Here is a 21827-nt window from a genome sequence, read left to right as displayed (position 1 = left end):
GAGCAGCCGGCGTTTATTTGGGGAGGAAGCACTGTTTCTCAATTTTCAATTCGTCTAATTGGTTTTCACTCGCATAGGCATCAAATAAACTGACCCAAATCGGAAAATCACAAACCAAGATATAAGCCTACAGCACTTAAAAGGTCTGTGAGGGAAAAGTAGGTTTTCCCACGACAAGCTTCGTCAGAAGTGACGCATGGGTGTGTGTGGCCCTTTCACACTCCGTGATCGGGATGACCCCGTCCAACCTGTTTTGTGGGTCACGCACCGACGGAGCTGACTTGATTCTGCGCGGTGGAGATTCAAACCAGTGTCTTGGGGACGATACACTGGTGGTCAGGACGACTGGCAGGGCATTCGGGACGAATCTCCATCCCAAAGGATCTAAAACAGCGAGCTGAGAGTCTGACAGAAAGGATATTCTGCGCGATTTGTTCCTGTATCACCACGGATAGCTGGAAGTCATCGCCAAGACAACTCGAACTATAAACAAGCGACAGGCCCGTGTCAGGGCTTCGTGACTAGACAACACACGTTGGAAATACTCCAGATTTTCGGATATCAACAAACCGTGGGGAACTTTCCATATAATCTACATATGGATACTAGTTTCTAGCGCAACGTGCAGCTGTGAGCTTGGTGACGTCATTTTCAGACGACAGTACCATACCGTCAGAACAGTGTGCAGGAGAGGTAGGGCATTTTGTACATAAATCTAAATACCGTTGTTTTGCCATGGGTAGAGTTACACAACTGTAACTGTACAGTAGGACGATTTGTCTGATGTAGCGACTGATTATAGTTGTACAGAATACCGGTTTGACTTGAGGCCAGTTTTGGTCTACTTTTGGGACAAACACTGAATGACACTACGGCCCGCCGGCCTGGTGTACACTCAGGCTGTCAACTAGCGCTTCTCATGATTGCTAACATTGCTTTTATTTGAAGGGCATTATTTCTTTCACCACAACATAACCAAAGACAAAATCGTAGGAGGAAAATAGCGCACTATCTTTGATTTTTTCATCGCTACATTTCAAAGTCTTAAAGACATAATAGTTTATTAGATGTTTCGAATATTGTTTTGAGGTCATAGATATTAAATCTGATAATTTACATTCAGTGCTGAAATTACCACTACACAAGAAGGTCGTGAGAAAGGTCATACGAAAGACACCTAGATTTTACGGACTTATGACGTCAGGCAAGCTTTATTTGCGCCTTCTGTGAACCAATGACAAAGGGGCATGATATCAGAAGTCATCATCTCTCAACTCGAACTTCTCACTTGACACCGGTATTTTTCAGATTCAAACGTAACACCATGCAGAGGCTTAGGTGAAAAATTTAAATGTTTTTTTGACATGCATACATTTGCTTTTGAAATTACGACACTTTCAATCTTGGCGTTTCTATATTTAGCTCGGTTGCTATATATTTGCGTTTGATATCTTTCTGTTTTGTTTGTTTTTAATATTGTTTGTCCTCATCGACGCCACTCCAGATTATACAAAAAAAAATAATACTATTTAGAAATAGAATCATGTAAATTTGTGTGTATTGGAAATAAATGAAAAGATCTCTCAGGTCAAATGAATACCGGAATTCGTTGGGCATGGTGTGAGAGACAGTATTTCATTCAAATCTATTTATAAACAACTACGCTGTTGTCTGTAAACAAGACTTTTCAGGTGTATCATTGTGCCCTAGAAAAAAGAGAGAATTCATTTCTTCTTTTGTTACGCAAAAATACACCATTTCTACATAACGTCACATGGGGAAATTTAATCAAGACACAGCCATACAAATCTCTTACTGTTAAACTTAGTAACAAAGTATACTTTAAACTATTATGCGAAACTGTGTCTAAACATCATGCTTTTAAACGTTCACTTTCAGTCAAATGTGAAGTTTTCTTTAAATTCAAATAAAGGCTTGATTGTTTCGTTGCAAGGATTAGTTGTAGACCCTTTAGTACCTGTAACAAAGATACACTTGGAATTTTGGGATCATGCTAAATGTAAAATCACCATAAGTACATGGCATGGTTTTAGCCATCATGCCACAAAGTACGTTCGCAACAAGCTATTTATTCGTTCATTCAAATCTTAACAAAATCCACTGAAATTCATAGCGCAAACGGCACTGAAAAAGACTTTTGTGTACATGTACATTGTATGGATTATTCTTAAGGTCAGAAGATTGAATGTTCTTTGCGTTTGCTGTTCGTTATTCATTCATCTGCACAAGTAAAGTACCGGACTATCCCATCTGATCCCTCCCATTGTGTAAGTAAGGAATATAATCGTGTGAAGGTTTGACTGGACTTTTGAAGCAGTACGCCTTAGGGCATACATCTAAGATGTGTTCTAGCGGGCCTTAAGAAATGGGTATTACAGGACTTCTTTCTTCACTTTGACTTAAAAACGTGTCGTTTCTCTAGAAAAGCAGATTCACATCTCCAAATATCGATTACTGTTTGAAGGATTTGGTTATAACCACTCATACGCGACAGATAAAGAACATCACTACCTTATCTTGTCTACAATCTTTGTCTGATTTACCTGTACAATACTGCCGTGTACGTATAGGCTATTTACATTGGTGCCACCGACAAATTTTAACTTAATTGTGTACATCATGATCACTTATGTGTTAGTGATGGACAAAATGATAGTCAAAGTTTATTGCGCAATAATTGCAACGATTACAATGTGAGGCAACGAGGTTCGAGTATATTGTGTAATACAACTAGCCATGTGCTAACAGTAGATGTAGATTCAAGGCTTTACAATATTGAAGGAAAACACAACGTACAATGTAATGCAAATATCTGCGTGCAAAGTAATTTTTAAATTACTTAACATGCAGATATTTGACTGGCGGCGCCTGTTTTGGATATTGGTGCTGCGATTTTTGGTCCACTGAAAGCTCAAATTCGGCTTTTACGCATTGGCTTACTTTTAAAAACAAAGTCATGATATAAGTTGTCTCTTTATAATGTATTTGCATTGATTGATTAAAGCCTATTTTCAAGGTCCATATTTTTATGTATGGCCGTAGTGTTGTTGTTTTTTGTATCCTTTGAAACAGTGCAGATGTGTTGTTGGTCATCACGCCGATGCGTGCAGTGTCACTATAAATTGCACATATCATGACAATTTACGATTGAAGATGGCATAAGCTATGAATTTTTCATGCTCCTCACACGGAGCGAGTTCGGGCGTATTGTTATAAAGGAATGTCCGTCTTTGGAATAACAAATCTAGATTTATCGGCCAAAGCATCAACAATATTTTTCCGTCTGAACCAGCTGGGATACACAATGCCACAGTTTGGAACAGGGTTGTGAAAATACTAGGTACAGATACAACCGGTACAGACTAAAACCCACACAAGTTTGTTTGGCCAGTATTTGTTAGTTACGTGCAACTTGCATAACTGTCTTTCTTAATCGAAAATTGATGTCTTTGTGACGGACTTTGTCTATTTTTGACGACGCCTCAGGGGAGTCGTCAAGTGGTATATATTGCATTCAGTCTGCAAAAATTCTAGGAATTGCACAGGCATTTCCACAGGAATGCAGTATGCTGGGTATGCAAGCCCTCCCCCCCCCCCCCCCCCCCCCAAATCTGTTCCAGATGTATCTCTGGTATGCAATGGTGGAATGTAGGTCACACTTGCTCCCTGGAGGAATTTGTCCTTTGAAACTAGACAGGGAACTCTGCACAATGGATCACGTTGTCTTGGTTGTTATGTTATGTTATGAAGGATACATTTTCTTTTCTAGAGCTTGTTCAAGCCATACACCACAGGCAGACAGGAAATACTTCTGTTGTGCTCAGCTGTAGGTTTAGGTCACTGGCAGACCATTATTGTGCTGTACCGGGGATAGTTCATTTCTGCTGGCTGTAGGTTTATGTTACAGGTGGGCTAGTATATTGTGCCAGGGATAGTGCGACAGGGAAGTTCCAGTCTATTTCTGATTTGAGCTGTATTGTTGTACCCTCAATCGTCGTCATGGCAATAATACATTTTTATTGCCAGTCTTGTTGGTTTTCCTTTTGAATCGACTTCCACCAGTGTCTTACATTGTTACAGGTAAAGGTGCACTTAACGTTCAGGTCCGGATACTGTAAATGCAGAAATGTTCGCGGTGATTTACTGTTTGCGGTGACAACTTCACTACGAACTTTTTTTTATCTATGCTGTGACCACACCTCATCATTAGCAGCTGTGCTGACATTTACAACATGAATACTTGAATCCCCAGCGAACATTTTTCCATTATAGTATGTGACCGCAGTCTATGGCGCTACCGCGAACACTCCATTTTCCTGCTAAAGCGAAAGTAAATCCCGCGAAACTTAAATGCATTTACAGTATATCCCTGAGAAATTTTATCCGTATAGTGTACCGATATATAACCCTATATATATAAAAATTAAAGAAACAAAGAAGTGGTTTGTCCCAATGAAAAGGATTTTTTTCGGATAATTCTTTTAAAAAGGGTTCGGTCTGGCAGTGCTCATTCTTACACTTTGCACGTTGACGAGTTGTGGACCGTAATCTTAACAGGTCAAAGTGAGAATTAAGGGTCTTTCCTACCTTTTGTTTCAGGATGATGATAATAATGATGATAATGACGATGGTAATGATGATAATGATAAAAGCGATGATAATGATTATAATCATAGCAACGATGATGATGATAATGATTAAGATGGTGATAAAGGTGATGATAATGATGAACGTGCTACTGCTGACGCCGGCAATAGAACTATAACGGCATAAAAGGCAAGCATCTCTATTCAGCGGCATAGAAGCCCTTTACAAATATGTAATACAACAGGCCAAAAAATGTAGTAGTATCACAACTCATCCAAAGAAGTAGGTGTTATAATGTAATGTACGTACGAGGGTCATTGATACGACTTATTCCTGCAGAAGTGTAAGGATGTTGCGCGGGAAGAAGAAAGGCGGGAAGGCGACTCCTGAGGAGGCAGAGCTGGACCGGGAGATCACCATACTGCAGCACCAGCGGGACCGGCTTCTGAAGAGGAAACAGCTGGTAGATCTCAGGTACGTACAGCACGAGAGATACTGCACATTAACTATTGTACCAGGTTCATCCCAAAGCCTCTGGTGTCCACCCAGAGGTCCATGTGAAGTGGGCAAAGTTTGGAACAGGAGAATGAAAGTTTAAGAAACCTCAGGGAGAATGGGTATGTCTACCTGATATGGGGACACGTTTTATTTCGACGGAAAAAAATTGGTGGACTTAAAGAAAGGAAAATAAGACGAACAACGGAAGAAAGACGAAAATTGACGAAGGGCAGTACACCCATCAGGCATTACAACCGTACAAGAGTCAATTTCCAAGAAAACTCACGAAGGCACAGGCAGTCAGAAGTTCGTACTCAACTAAGGCTGAATTTCGGATTTTTTTGGACGATGATTATATGATAATATCTTGTTTTGTCCCAGGAAAGAGATCGCCATGCTGCAGATCGAGACAGAACAGTTAGCACAGAACCAGGGGCCGGGCGGGCCGGGCGGGCCGGATCCAAACTTCGACTCCGTGTCTATGTGTAAGGATGCTTTTTTTATCACTGAAATAACAAATACACGCGAAAAGGGATGTCGGTAGCATAGGCCGTTATTAGGGACCTTAACAAAAAAACTGGGAGATATATAGGGTTGTGTCTGATACATAAGTTATTCGCGCACACACAACTTTTGACTCATAAGTGTTGATTTCCAATATCGAATGCAGACCGTGTGTAAATACCATAGTTAACACCTTATGGACTCTAGTAGATAGAGATAGATGATAATGCAACACTTTTCCAGTGGTAGCTGTCTTCATAGTTGTTTATTTTAGCCTGAAACATGGTACAAAATTCAAAGCTATTGAAAACTTTATTTTATCCATTGTCAGGTTCCGTGAACACGGCAGCTCTGGAGTATATGGACCCTGGGAACGTGTTTGAACCAGAGTACCCTGGGCAGGGGCTGCAGCCTCTCCATTGGATGGGCCCAAACTACCGGCGGAAGCGCACATCTTCTATCTCTGACGTGTCCATAGCTTCATCTTTGATGGAAGGTACGGACTCCCCGGTATTCGATGCAGAAAGTTCTGCTTAGTTTGATATTGATCAATGGTTTTCGTGTTGAAATTTATGCTCAATTAGTTGCCATTTCAATAATAAACATCTAACATAGGCTTTCGGGTACTAAAGTCATGACTATGTAAAATGTCCCCAACTATTTTGGTAAATTGCAATTGATCGGTCAAATATTTTTAGTGTTATAGAACCAAATGTGAGATATAAACTAGATGTAAACTACACCTAAATAAACATTTAGCATAAGCTTGCAGTCACTGAAGTAATGTCTCCAACTATGTTGATGAATTAATTATTCGAATATTTCTTACTAGAACCAAATAAAGATTCAAAGAATATCTAAACTTCACGTACTGTCTTTGCGTAAATAAGAAAATGAAATGAGCGTTTCAAAACCGTTTGAATGTAAGATTGCTGAACTTATTCCTTCATTTTATTTTCAGAGCACAGTTCAACAAGCGCAGCGGTACGTACCACAGTCATTTGGTATAACCATACAAATACTAATTAAATACTTGACTATAATTGAGAGACCGACATATTGTGTTCGTAGTTGGCATGTAACTTGTGATATTTCACTGGGTTAAAGTGAGCTGGGATATCTAGCATTGGAAATACTTTAGAACTAGAAACTCTCTTTATTCATTTTGTTGATGTGAAGTAACTCATTCATTTTGTTGTTGTGTAGTAATACACTAACATGCATTGAAAACACGAAGTTTTGTGTAGTTCTACTTGCACAGGTATAGTTTTCAACTGACTTTGGTAACATATGCAGCATGTGAAAATACATTGAAAGTCACCAATTATCATTATCCAATTTGGTCTTTGCGCAGTAAACGCTTACTTTGTGTTCACTGACATTAGAAAACGCGAAGCTATTTAGCTCACACAGACACGCATCTTCAATACACTGTTGGGGTATCTGGCATGGGAAAATACGCCGAAACATACTCATTATCTTTATCCTCTGGTCGTTGCGTAGTCATTCCTTAGTTAATGTTCACTGACATTCAAGACTATGTACATTTTAAATTTAAGCTCTCACAGACCAAAAGTTCAACTGAAGGTTGTCTTTTTATAAAGAAAGGTTCAAAACGCTATGACGTCAGGATTTGAACTATTGCAGCTGGCATTCCTAACAGAAAATCATAAGCCCGTTAGTCATTGTTGAGTGGTTACATTCACAGTAATATGCTAGCGGTTTCTCATTGATGACCTTCGACAAACGATTAGTTTGGTTTCCGACTTTTCGACCTGTGGTCGTGGGAAACTTGTATTGGCCTCCGGGTAGATGTTAGGGACGGTCCAGAACTGATCAGAGTGGGTGGTGGTTGTAGTCGCGAAATGATCGTACATGTACCAGTGTTGGGCCATTGTGCAATTGGTGAAATATTTTTTTTGTATTATTTGTGTCCTTTGACTTTAATATTGTTGTGATGTCATACTTTTTGTACAGCCGGTCTTTCTTAGCTGGTTTCATCTCCCCCTCCCAATCCTTAATGGTTTATCCTTACCTTGTTGCGACTATCTTTTTGGCAAGATCTAAGCAGTCTGGATTGAATATATAGGTGGGCCATATTCGTGTGGTTATCAGGTCAAATAGATGAGTGTGCAGAATTTTACAATCATTCCTCGTTATTTTATTCGTCATGCATAGGTAGGTTGTTTAATGTTTGGTTATCCATTGTTCCTACACATGACCGACGTAACAAACAACATTCCGCTCCAATATTACAGTATTGTTATTGTCGGGGTGAGGGGATTCGAACACACATATATGTCCTCTGGGTTTATAAGACTCCACGGGCCTTGGCGGTGAAATCCTAACCATTACACCATTTTGGACGTCTTCATTGGCGGCTTTGGTTTTGCTTTGAATTTCCTTTCTTGGTTGACGGGACTCTTTATGAAACAATGAATTTTTTTTCAAATGTTCAAGGATGATAAGTTCTTAAGATAATACTGGATTCAAACCATCAGATGTCCATAAAGATGAAGTCGGGAAGTTACATACGCCACCTATCGGAATTTGTTGTTACTGTATTCATTTCTTGTAAACCCTCTACAGTGATCGGTTCAAGACATTGTCTGGTATTTAGGCATATGATTGCTAGCATTTTCTTCGAAATGCTTATTTTTTAGTGGCTTAAGATAAGGATCTAACAATCGTTCATTGACAATACTTTTTGCTCTTTCAAACTCTGACCATAAAGTAACAATCATACAGCTTACTGATACGGCATTCTGAGCAATTCAATGGCATGACGTGTTTTTGTGAAGCCAAAGGAAATTATATTAAAGTCAAACCAAAGCAGAGCAATTTTCTGCCGCTGACATAAGGACAAAGTCTATTTTCCTTCGTTATTTACGTAATCAACGATTTGTACTGGAGTTAGAATCCATTTTATCATGTCTTTATGATAATTAAATCAGATTTCTCCAAATTTGATTGTGATATATAATACTAGTTATTAGAGAGAAATAGAATACTAGGTCCCAAACCGGATACAGTAGAAAGTGTCTACCGTGCCACGGACTACTCAAAGGACTTGAAAAACTTCACAGTAGACAGGTGGCCACTAGAGACAGGGTTGTTAAGGCCTCTGTCAGTGAGAAATATGATCTGAGGAGGCCACAATGACCAGGTGGTCCTTATGCAGAGGTGGTTACAACAAGGAGGTTAGATAAGTCTTTGTTATAAGTACAGGTTGGACTGTATGTCAATGACCATGTGGTGGCTATTAGTATAGGTTAGAGTGTATATCAATGACCATGTGGTCCTTTTGGAAGGTCACAAGTACGATTTGACTGCACGTCTCGCCCACCTGCAAATGAAATACACACTTCTACATAACGGTTTAGGCGTGGCTAGCTAAGTACATCATCTGCTGATAAAACAAACAAATTGGGGCATCTTATTGCCTTTAAGTGTTTATGAAGGCTTTCAAACCGGGGTACAGTACCTCCCAAACACACATGGTCCTAAATATTGCTGGGCAGCTACAATAACTGTATCTATAACCGTCCCCAGACGACACAGTAGTATGTCCCGAACCCTTTTGTTATCTTTTTCTGACGTCATGACCTTGAACCACCTAACAGGAGGACTCCCCCACCCGGCGGGGTCGGAGGTCATACCGAGAGGATTCTGGGAACGCCACAGATACCAGCTCTATCGCCAGCGAGCAGGAATTCCAGGTGAGTCGACATAACAGGTGTCACCTGTATACTTAAGACGTTAAAATAAAGATAATTACTCAAGATATTATACGTTGGAAGGAGGGCTAAATTTATGATACATAGAGTCACTAACACCAAATGGCATTCTGTTTTTGAGCGAACAATTGTTGTTAACTGTCCTCAGTGCAGGAGTAGCCAATTGACATTCCTTAAGCTTTACAAGTATGGAAAGCGTAAACGGTACAGGGCTATTTGTCATATCTGGGCTCTTTTATAGGTCAAAAGTAGGTTTGTTTGTGTACTCTAATTTGTCAAGACCGCATGGGATTTGATCACAAAGACACGTTGAATGACCGCATCAATAGTTAAAGTGCTTCAATTACCAAACAGTTGGGCGTCGCATTCCTTTATATATTCATTATAAATACATGAGTCAGTCAGATCGTGTCTCGGGCACAGTATATACATTATCCGTGAATAGTGCATCAGCTGGGTAAATCAAGAAATACCGTGGGTTCTTCAAAACACAACCAAAGGGATATATATATATGCATTCAGATACGTCCCCGGGGCTTAATGGTATCTACTGGTCATGTATATGTGATATTCTGAGTACATTTTTAAGCTTTTTATGGTATCACCTCTCAATACCACCTATTCTTATTTCGTTAAACGTTAGTATTATTTTGCTAAGTCGCTCATGATGCAAGCGTACACAGAAGTATAAATGAATGCAACTCAAAATTGGCATGGTCCAGTTGTCTATATGGCAAGTTATATTTAGCTACATTAAAACATTTTGTTCAAAGGCCGACATTCCTGAGAGGACTTATGATAACAAAATAAGACAGCAATACTTTTACCGGGCACGTTCGTCGTTTTCACCAGCACGCATACTTGGGTCCAAAGCAACACCCGAACCGTAACGTTTGCGTTGATTACTCGGGAAGTCATGCGCAAAGAGACCCGTTATGTGAACCTGTTGTTTTAAACAAGGGCGTGTAGAATGACCTGCTCACGTCTGCTTGGCTGACTGTGCGTACATTCACTTTCCTGCCAAATACAAGTAATTAACATTGGTATAAGAAATAGATTTATCAAAAAGTGACTCATAATTCATTACATCAAGGTTTAAGGGAAAATCATGTGGGCGCATATATAATTCGCGTAATTATATATTGATATATTTTCAATTGTGTGTCAAATTTGATATGACGGGAGTATTAAGATTTTGTATAAAACACTAATATGCAACAACATTCTAAAAAGGTACTTAATGTACCAAGTTGATGTCAAATTCAAATGAATCTTTAATATCGCCGTCTTGTCTATTTCTAAAATTCTTGACTTTGAAATTTACAATGTTACAAAGTGGTACATAAAAGTTAATGGATTGAAATTACTTCCAAATGACATACCTTAGAACTATTTCTAGTTGTTGGCATACCAAAAAGAATGAATTGTGATCTTTAAATCAGAATGATGAATGTATTTGAATAATACATGACAATTATTAACCCTAAAAAGATAGAGGAGCTTCACATCTCTATTACAGCATCGTAAGCATAAGAAGTAAGAAATTTGTATATTGCTGAAATGAACTTTGTTAGAATCTTTATGAAAACCAGACGGCTTCTCATGCATTTTTTTTTAAAGTACAATGATGCAATAATAAACAACCTTTTCACTGTACCGTTTAGACTGCCTAATTGTTGCCCAAGGTTGATGACGTCTTGTCACAATTATAGTCGCGCAATGTGGTGTAACAGCCCCTTGAACTTTGACCTTTGTCGTGGTCCTCTGGGACTGACAGTTAAATGGTGGCATAAGAAATCATTCTGTATTGATGAATATTGCATGACGCGCTTCAACCTATAAAAAAGGATAATTTTGACGCTCAAAAGAAAACGTTTTGTACGCTTGTAACCAATATCAACGAAGCATGTGTAAAAAATAAGATGTCATTAATAATTTATGTGGTAAGCGTTACCTGCTTGATCATTTTACTTTTAGATAAGTTTTGAGATAAAAGTTTGTATAATACAGGTATGGAAAATATGACTACAAGTTGATGGGAAATAGAAAACAAACTGGGCTAATTGTTTAGGTTAAGGCGTAAACAATAAATTTTTTTCATATACACTTTGACCTTACTCATTATAAGTTGTGGGCATAGTTCAATTGATAAATGTAGCCTCCAAGATATTTGAGATATTCAATAAGAAACTGATATTCGTCATCTTCCAGTTCTTATCAAATGGACGAACTTGTTGATCAACAGAAATATTCTAAAACCTTCCTGTTAGAGTCTGTATTTAACATGTTGAGTTTGATCCCTAGTTTTGCGATTGATATGCTCATACCAGGGAGTTTATAACGCAGTTTTGCTGCTTGAAAGATATTTTGAATGTAGAAAGAAGTGATTAGTAGAGGTAAGTGAATGTTCTGGTGCTTGACGTTATCATCTGACCCCCCTCCCCCTCCATCCACCCGTAGTGGGACGAGCGTTTGGCGGCCCTCTCCCCCACACTAGCGGCAGAGGCTCGGGAGGTCCGCAGTCATGAGGAAATAGGGCTGGACTTTGGCGTGAGTATCTGATCATTCAATGGTTGAAATCGTCGTAATGTGTTTGTTTATTAGGTATTTAGTCGAAATCCAAATACAACGTTTTAAAAGAAATGTGTCATTTTATTCACATCGTTATTGCTACTTTATGATGCTTCACCCATATCCATTTTTGTCCTATTCAAATATAATGTGTAATTTGAGAATTATTCTAAAAAAGGGGATCCTATGAGTACTACTTTGCCTTTTCCTTCAACAGTAAACGTTTATCAACTATATTTTTATACGTAAATACTTGATTGATATTTTTTATTCTTCCAGGTTCCTGTCATTGATGATGTAAATCCGAAAGACGAGAAAACAAGAAAGCCCAAGGTAAACACTGAATTACTTTATCTTAGATAAGTATTAAGATGATACTTGTGTTCCTGCAATGTTTGATTTGCAACTTAATTCTATTGTCCTACTTCTACATACTTTCATCCTTAGCCCTTTAGCCCTTTTCAGAAGTTCTGTGTTGCGGTACCAAACAAAACAGTACAAGTTCAAGGTCCGATAGATTTACCACTTCTACCCTTCAGACCGATCATGTTTTTGTCCATTTACATCTTGTACCAAGCACAGAGGCACTGGTGTGCGAGTTATACACAGGAATGACGTCTTGTTCAAGCCACTTAAAGGTCAAGTGTACGCGTGCTTCGGTCTTCAGTCACGTTGCTATGGTTACCTCCTTTCAAAGTCAAAGTGAGGCACATTGACCATGACATCTTGGTATTTACTCCAGAACTCAGGTTGACGTACGAAAAATATCTGAAAGCATGTTAGAAATGGGTACAAACCTTGCTGACAATATTCAGTCTAGCGCTGTTAGTAGGTACAAATGAAGTAAAATGTCTAAAATTATGAGAACAAATTTTGCTGGCCTACAGAAGCATAATTCTCATAACTTCACTTCAACAGAGGGAATTTATGTTTTTGGCTAATGTGCCAGTGTGTCTGTCTGTCTCTGTGAGTTTGTGATATTCAAAATATACGCACACGGCGTTACCATACATATTCAGTGCTACTTTGTCCGCGAGACTTATAATTCGCAAAACAGTATGGGTAAGGGGGCGACGTTTTCCATCTCTGATTCCCTTGTTGCATACTGAAGGCAATTTGGGCACTTTTTCTCGTAGAAAGATAAAACATATATTCAGCGGTGAAGTAAACGTAAACCATACTTTAGATCGATATAACTTTCCGTCCAGACATCTTATGTCTACTGAAGATGAACGTAGACTGAATCTTAAACAGACGTTTAGAGAAAAAGGGAACGTTAGTTATTATTACTCTCACGGAGACACTTTAGCCGACGAACGCTGCATTTGTCTGCTCTCCGACCTCCCTCTGGCTCTTGTGGCATGTCATGCATTATTCCGTACAACACGTTTGTATAGAGGCTTGGTCAGGTATAGGAAAGTCTGTACCCGCTGAGCGCGGAAGGCAAACATCTGTTTTTGCAGAAGTCGTCGAAGAAGTGAGGGCTCAGGTATGGTTACCGTTATAGTTGTCCTTTTGTTTCTTTGTTTCAATGCACTTCGTCGCCTGATACGGAGGTCCTTGAGGCATTAGCATCGGAAAGAATTGTGGTTGCAGCTCAAATTTTAGTGCATATCACAATATGCAAAGAGCAATTTCTTAGACGTTTGGGGATGATCTAGGAATGGTGTTGTTTAATCGTGATCTTTCATGCTATGTTTTGTAATTTGTATAAAATGTCGACCTGACTCCTTCCGTCTTTTGGTTCAGTCCTTAGTGGTTGAAACACAGTCCAGAGAAAACAAAATGACATAAAACTAAATCTAAAAGCCAAGGGCAACTATTATATAAAGGTGTCCGTGGTGTAGAAAAAATCGTCATATATGCTTGAACGAGGAGATTTTTTTTAATACGTAGACCAAGATTGTACCACGACTGTTGATAACTTGAAGTCTGTGATATAAACGTATCACGATCCGTTAGTCCTTGAAGCTCCGTGAAACGCGTACGTAAGTACTCCAGAATGGACAGGAAATATTGCAGAGCCATGCCCCACTCTTACCCGGGGCGATGTAAACGTGTCTGGCAATACAGGAGTCAAGTTATTACTTGAGCTGCTAGGACGGGTCTGACTGATGCGGTTGTGCTGAGCATTCATAACAAAGGCAAACGTTATGTCGTGTGTTTCAATTCTTGTATAAAAGCTAAATTCATGAATGATGAAATCTTCTTTTATGATTCCTAATCTTTCTCACAGACAACACTAATGCACAATTGGAAAGTGATTTACGTAGTAGCTGAGTTAGTATTAAAGTTTATCTGAGTTACGGTTTTTCAAATAAAAGAAATTAGAGTCAGCGGAATTTTTCGCTAAATCTCAAGCTAAGGTCCATATCAGCTCTCTGACCCAAGCTCTCTGGACACGTGACTTGTCGCACGTGTGACGTCAGCAATGGGTCAAACGTCAATATCACCCCCGTTCCTGTTGAGAGAATATCAGAGAAGGTTTGTGCGCCATGATGCTGTATCTGAGTAGCTTCTATGTAACTTTTTTTGTCTGTACATTGCCATACATTATCACTGATGCAATTGTTGCGCAATAAACCATCATCGTCATACGTTCCTCTTCCACAGAGAACCCGGTCCTTGTTGTTTGGGAAGAAGTCGTCCTCTGAGCAGAAGTTGAAGAGACAGGGCTCACTGCCCATCAAGACTGGCGAGAAACGACAAAGTAGCAAGGTAAGAGTGCGCGTGTTCAGAAAGTCACCCGAAAGGTGTGCAGAGTAGTTCTTTGATTGAATTGAAAATGTTACAACGAATCCACCGCATTGCTTTCGCCAGGGAATTTGTTTCTGGCTACACCTCACAAACACGGTGTGTATTTAGTGAACAGAAAAGACCGTTACTGCTTTGGGAGCGCTTTACATTAATGCAATGCTTTTACAGCAAGTTTAAAATGAGATGATCTGAGTTTGAGATAAGAATTAAAGAAGAGCTGTTTTCTACTGACGCTATTTCCACCCATGGTGATCCATAAAACAGTCGGCAATCCGGAGACGATTTTCACTGCTAGGGGGCAAAAAGCCGTCCAGGGCGTCCATGTATTTAGCCCCTCCCGAGGGGTCAGAGGTCAATGATGGGGATAACGAGCAGGAGGATCAGGTACCATATATGGTATTCATGGTACCCCGACCAGCGGAGATGTTGTGACAGTCACTGCACATAGGGGGCGCTTTAAAAGCACGGGAACGTGGCACGGCACTAGGTGCAAACACAGCTGCCAAACGGTCCCTACTTTCAGCCTACATGGTGAAACAAAAACAAACAAACAAACACACAAATTAATCTATTATGTGTATACTAGTACTACTGTAAATTCTGAAACAATAATACTATTTTTGCACTGAACTAATGCATTTTAACAATGGTGGGTGATCGCAAAAAATTGCGGTTTCACAGCATGTTGCCACAATTTTTCTCTTCCTGACAAAAGGAAGGAGAACAATCACGTGCAATGGAAACACTGAACACGATCCATCTATAGCTATCTATACAGCTGTGAACACCGCACGCACTTTTAACAGCTCCCCTTCATGATTTAAGTTAGTACTGCAGACCCCTGCACAACTTACCCTTTTCTGTAAAAATACACTGCGCACCATTGTGAAAGTGAATTCTTTGTACGTCATCAACTATCTTTACTGTGAATTAACCGGTACTAACGTTTGGGATAACTTCGCTGTCTCTTGTGGTGAATCTACTCAGGACTGGGACCTAACACGACCCCTACCCAGCAGCACCACCTACCCGTCGTCTGCTGAAGAACAACAACGCAAGGACCCGGTAACATGCTGTGATCCTAGTTTTCCGCACATTTCCCGTGTTTAGCTCTCGCCTTTTGCTCTTTCGTTGGCTTCTTACTCTTGTGACTGATGAAGATAATCTTTTTTGTTTGTTTCTAGTTTCCAGACATCCTGGGTTGAATTATGCTGCCAGCTAAAGCGTGATTCTTTCGTCCTTTTTAGATCTTTTTATAGGATCCAGTCTTTCTCAGCATGAGAACTTACTTCTTCATTTCTGTCATGATCTCCGATGCAAATTTTACACATTCTCACATACTTATAATGCACACTTTATAATTTGTACCCATGTCTGAAAATTTGAGTTGTGTCCCTTGTTTCTGGGAGACCGAGAACTTTATATTGAACGCCACTCGCCTTTCGTAATCTACAACAGTTGTGGGCCCGGCTCAGGGCACGTACGTGTGTGATGCTTGTTGTGGAAAAGCGCAAATGTCGGAATACTAGAGAAAACGTTCTGTTAAGTAAACGTCACAGAACAACCTTGAAATACTAGAACCTACTCCGAACTACACATCTCCTTAGACATTAAGTCTAGCCTCTGTTCGTTTTTTTCTTGAGCAAACATTCATAAATGAATACAGGAAAGATGGCGGCGTACTCAAGTTAGGACAACGTATATAAGTGCCGCCATCGAACAAAACAGAATGAAATTGACAAATAACAAAAACGAAAAAAAGACAAATAAATGTACACAATGGTAAGCTTTCTTCTCGCCGTGATGCCGAGAATCGCAAAGAACGGCACCTCTAAAACCTGCAGATTGGTTTTTCCTTTGATAGCTATGACTAAGAATATAACCAATAACTTGTGTTTGTACTTTTCCTCCAGTCCTTGAGTGTGCTAAGCTTACAAGACGGCGAGTTTGAAGACATCTTGGAAGAAGAAATGGGGGAGTTCTTAGCGGACTACAGCTTCAACACCTTCGCGCTGCGTCACTTCATGGGCGGGAAGAACCACTCCTTCACGAAGGAGCAACTTAAACAGCCGCTACTCAAGCTCAAGTCGGAAGATGATCAGCAGGTTGGTGGTTAGATTGTGAAAATTGTGTAGATTTAACTCCCATAATTCTGCTAAATTCGCGATGATCGCTACTTATAGAATAGTGTCATCGATACCTTCTAAAGAATGTTTTATATTTATGTTTCTTGGTGGGGTTTAACCGGGTACGTCACAAGAATATAGAGTGCATATATATATATATATGCATGAGACTTCGAGCGATCAACTTGGCGACTTGATTCTACCACTCAATAATCAACTGTCAACAACAACAACTGGGCTCTTGTACCTTAGTTGCAATGTGTTGTCAGGCACGCCAAGCAGTTGTTACTGTTACACGCACTAGAATCACAGTAACGTTATATTCTGTAGGATGTTTGGTCAACGTTGTATCAGAATTTCGCCCCTAAGAAATATTTTTCGCCACAACATTTTGGGAACTACAGATGGGATAACATTCTTATACACATAAACATGACCTGATATAACGTTAATACGTCCTGCGGAAGTGCTTGTGTAACGGAGGTCTGTTCCGCTAGGCGGCGCTGGAGGTATGGGTCACCATACAGAAGTTCATGGGAGACGTGGCAGACACGGACGTGGTCGAGTTTATATCCAGAAAAAAGGTTTGTAGCTTCATACCAAAAATGTAAAAAATATGAATATTTATCTTTGGATAACGTGCTTTTGATACATGAATTGCATAAATAGTGGCTTGGAACTATCCTAGTGCTGAAATGCCTTCCAAATGATCTTTCAAGCTGTGCGGAGTAAAGACTTTATTTTTCGTAGAAACCAACGACCCGGTCAATTTGTTGTTACTGAATTCAAGTCATAAACAAAATCATGTTTCAATTTCTAACATTAAATCATCACCCTATGTCACGGTGTTTTACAGCCTCCCATTAAACGAAGGATGAGTTTCAGGAATTTTGGCGCGAAAATCACCGGTAAGAAGTCATCCAAGTACGACCTGTCCACGGATAATGCCGCCAAAGAGGCCGCAGTCAACAACGAGGTGGCTCAACAACCGGAAGTCCTGCCACCAACATCCGGTGTGGAGAAGGTCGCGTTCATCACTGGATATGGAATCTACAGCAAACCGCTCAGGTACGCCCTCAAGCAGAATTGTCCCTAGCTGCAAGTAGGAAAAAGGCAAAACTCTTAATTCAGGTATACAGGTTCCACTTCTTTCAAACAGTATAAGTCAAAGGGTTGGACAAGTTTTCTAAAATTCACTTGTCCTACCGGGCAAGTACGTAAAAAATTTTGCTTGCCAGAACCAACTTTTCACTGCCCAAAATTTTATAAAATGACATTTTTCTATGTATTTCACTTCCATCGCTGGAATTCTTCTTATTGGCTTTTTTTTTCTGTGTTCATCATCATGCTTGATGCCATGACTGTGAAAAGTATATGAAAATGTCACTCATTAGAAAAAAATCTTACTTGTCCAATCGGGCAAGTGGGATAGGACATGTATTTGCACACACACTCGCACACAAAAATAAAAAAAGTCACATTGCATGCATTATAGTATTCAACATAGATGATTTGAACGAGATTACCGTTCCCATGCTACCCTAGGGACGAGATCTACTCCCAGCTGATGAAACAGTTATCGGACAACCCATCGGAGCGGAGCCGAGAGCGAGGCTGGTTCCTGTTGTCGCTGTGTGCCGGGTGCTTTGCACCGTCCAGTCTGGTGAGAAGTCACAATGATCAGGCATTTGTTTATTGCACATCTAAGAGTTATGTTCTGATGGCCATATGTTTCAGAACCCCCAAACCCAAACCCAACCCTAACAAGTACACTTACCCAAATCTTAACCCTAACGCTAACCTAATGCTAACCTAACCCTTACCATAACCCTATCCCTAACCCAATCCTATCCCTATCCCTTAGACCCTAACCCTACTGTAACCATAACCCTAATCCTAATCCTAACCCAAAACCTTAGACCCCAACCCTACTGTAACCGTAACCCTAATCCTAACCATAACCTAGCCCTGGCCCTAGCCCTAGCCCTAGCCCTAGCCCTAGCCCTATCTCTTAGACCCTAACCCTACTGTAACCATAACCCTAATCCTAACCCTATCCCTATCCCTATCCCTAACCCTAACCCTAACCCTAACCCTAACATAGAGGCGTAGGATTTCACGGGCATTGGAGTGTAGGGTAAGTAGTTGTACTAACTGCATGGTGGTGTTGTACATGTAGTAGCAATGGTGTTCCAAATGTGACAGTGCCTATATCCTCATCTTTTGACCTTAAATGTTTATTACAGGTGACGAAGGTGGTTCGTTACTTCATCAGCGGCCACGCCCCACCTGAGTACAGCCTGTACTGTGAGGAGCGACTGCGTAGAACCTGCTCTAATGGCACCAGGAGTCTTCCACCGCCACAGCTGGAGTATAACGTGAGTCTTACGTTAACATGCTGTTCTGGTTTATAAGTCATCAAACTGTAAAACACAGACACTATGAAAACTATTTATCAATGCCATCACAATAATAAAGAGCATGAAGAATCACACTAGGTAACATGAGAAAATAAACATGATCATGAGATATTAATTATCACAAAACTGGTAAGTGGAAGAACAAGACACTGATAAAAAGGAGTCTAAAAAGTTTGGCTTCAGTCTTTGATTGGCTGAAGTCACTTTACACAGAATTACTTAGTTGTACCAATATTGAACTGTCAGACATATCTAGATCGATATCATTATCCAAGCATTACCAAAGCTCTTGTTCATTGCAAAATGAATATCGCTTTGACATATTCATCTGATTGTGACCAAAATATGTTGGTAAAACACTTGCCTTCTACTTTATAACAGTAATTTGACATGTACCTTGATATGACTGTAATATAGAAAAATCGAAGTCTAATGTCCTGTTCTGTGACTCAGCATATGTGTTCTGCCCTTTCACAGGCTGTAAAAAAAAGAAGACCAATATTGGTGGCCGTCACTCTCATGGATGAGCGGGTGGTGAAGGTAGAAGTAGATTCGGCGACGACAATTCGTGAGCTCAGGATCCAGCTGTCAGAGAAGATCTCCCTTCTGGATCACTTTGGATTTGCCTTCTACATCACCATGTTTGATCAGGTATGGGTAACATATTTACTGCGAAACGAACACATCAATACAACACAACTGTCTGGCTATGACCATTACATGTTGGCCGTGAAAAATAACTACATGTATCATTTTTTGAAAATGAAAAAGACAGACTGAAGGACTCTTGAATGTGTGGTTGAGTTTTGTCTTAAGGTTATTAACAATATGTAAATTGCTACCATATCTTATTTCTAGATCTAGATGGCATCTAAATCTTGAGCAGTTGCAACTTTTGAACGTAATCAGCAAAGAATAGACCATTGACTGTCTCTACCAATATTTAGTACAAGTCAGGGGTCTAGCCAGCGTCCGTTTTTCCGTCAATTGACGGAAATTTGCTGCGTCTGACGGAAAAATTTTAAAACCAATCCGTCAACCTTGACGGACAAAAATCCTTGGTGGAAGCTACAGGCGGCTTGGGGACGCCGTCCACGGCCGTAAAAGCCACACACTGTTTGTTTTGCTATTGTTATGATTGTTGACAATGTGTGTCGGCGCCCTTTTGCATACGATAATCTCATTAAAACCCGTTTTTCAAGGTCTCCGTTCAGTCCTTGTAATTACTTTTCGCGGTTTTCGCGACGATTGTCATTGGCTGATGGAAAAAAATTTTGAGCTGGCTCATAAAGCCCTGGTACAAGTCATCTGAAACATCAAGCATGTCTTCAGAGATACTAAAAATGTCTGTAATATGTTTATCATGTTGCAGACAATCTCGTTAACAAGCGGCAGTGCCCAGTGGGAGCACCATATCATGGATGCCATCTCACATGTGGAACAGACTGGCAGGGATGAGGGTCTGTCGGGAAAAGATGTGCAGTGGGATCTGTTCTTCAGGTACAGAACAATCAATTGTTATTACAATACAGTACAGTATGTGCAGCACAATACACTAAACTACAATGTTACAGGTGTTTCTCTCTCTCCTATGGCAGGGCATTATCACTCTCTCTGAGGACCCCTCCCTTGAACTACTCGAGACTCTTCTGTTTACTTGCGTTACTTCTGTTTACTTGCGTTACTTCTGTTGACTAGGTGTTTACTTGTCTCAAAACTGTAGTAATGTAGTACAAGTAGAATGGTTAATGTAGGTCAAGGTGCAGTTTTGTAATATTATCCATCTCAAAAGGTATAAAATTCAATACATGTATTTTCAAATTACTGATAAAACAACATATTATATTCCAGAAAAGAGGTGTTTGGCCCGTGGCACGACCCATATAAGGACCCTGTGGGAACCACCCTCATCTACCACCAGTTAGTGGGAGGACTCAAGTATGGAGAGTACAAGTGCCAGGATGTATGAAAACAATACGGATTATACTTTTCAAGTTTCAAATTCATGCTGCAACTTTGTTTGCTTCCAATAAATAATTTTTAATCATTTGTGCATGTAATACATTTTCATACACTGAAAATTTACAACACAATTTTTGCTTTTCCCCCAGGATGCTGAGTATGCAGAGTTCTCTGCTAGAAGATTCTACATCGAGCACGGCTCGAGCGTCTCTGAAGAGGGCCTGATTGAGGTTATACAGACTTATGTCCCAGATAAACTGCTGAAGAGGCTGGGAGCAGGCTACTGGGTCAATGCTACAATGGACAGTTTCAAGAAGGTACAATATTTAGTGTTATAGTCTAAGCTCTAAGCGTATGCCAACATTATCAGCTATTGGTGATGACTCGGGGCAATGTTGCATAAGACACAAATATTGTCTTGAATTCCTGGTAATACATTGTATAAAGCAGGAGAATATAATAGACTGAAGAGCATAATACTGTATACATGTATATACATCTTAGTGTTAATCAAGGAGCCATTTGTGTCTTACTTGTAAACATCAATAATATTGACTATATTGTTTATCTGTAAACTATGATATCTCGGCAAAATCAATCTTATAGGGAAAGGCTTCCTGTACAAGCTTAGGCTTGGACTCCAG

The 21827-nt window shown here is 40.0% G+C and overlaps 1 protein-coding gene across 3 annotated transcripts in view; it reads left to right on the top strand.

The window, feature by feature from the left end:
* The first annotated feature begins 258 nt into the window (after window positions 1-258).
* LOC118425976 (unconventional myosin-VIIa-like) overlaps window positions 259-21827 on the top strand; it is a 24708-nt gene continuing 3139 nt past the window's right edge. The window contains exons 1-19 of one of the 3 annotated variants that reach the window (XM_035835165.1): window positions 259-693; window positions 4948-5082; window positions 5488-5591; window positions 5942-6106; window positions 6572-6594; window positions 9234-9329; window positions 11808-11897; window positions 12198-12251; window positions 14532-14636; window positions 15663-15740; window positions 16589-16780; window positions 17299-17385; window positions 17658-17869; window positions 18347-18464; window positions 19048-19179; window positions 19699-19872; window positions 20594-20721; window positions 21073-21184; window positions 21333-21500. In XM_035835165.1, the coding sequence (XP_035691058.1) occupies window positions 4958-5082; window positions 5488-5591; window positions 5942-6106; window positions 6572-6594; window positions 9234-9329; window positions 11808-11897; window positions 12198-12251; window positions 14532-14636; window positions 15663-15740; window positions 16589-16780; window positions 17299-17385; window positions 17658-17869; window positions 18347-18464; window positions 19048-19179; window positions 19699-19872; window positions 20594-20721; window positions 21073-21184; window positions 21333-21500 (2163 nt within the window). In that variant the 5' untranslated portion in view covers window positions 259-693; window positions 4948-4957. The remainder of the gene's footprint in view (window positions 694-4947; window positions 5083-5487; window positions 5592-5941; window positions 6107-6571; window positions 6595-9233; window positions 9330-11807; window positions 11898-12197; window positions 12252-14531; window positions 14637-15662; window positions 15741-16588; window positions 16781-17298; window positions 17386-17657; window positions 17870-18346; window positions 18465-19047; window positions 19180-19698; window positions 19873-20593; window positions 20722-21072; window positions 21185-21332; window positions 21501-21827) is intronic. The other 2 variants (XM_035835166.1, XM_035835167.1) reach the window with 2 other exon arrangements.

The sequence above is a fragment of the Branchiostoma floridae genome, chromosome 11 (assembly GCF_000003815.2).
Source record: "Branchiostoma floridae strain S238N-H82 chromosome 11, Bfl_VNyyK, whole genome shotgun sequence".
In the NCBI taxonomy this organism is placed as follows: Eukaryota; Metazoa; Chordata; class Leptocardii; order Amphioxiformes; family Branchiostomatidae; genus Branchiostoma; species Branchiostoma floridae.
Note: the sequence above shows the minus strand (reverse complement) of the source record. Positions and strands in the feature narration are given on the sequence as shown.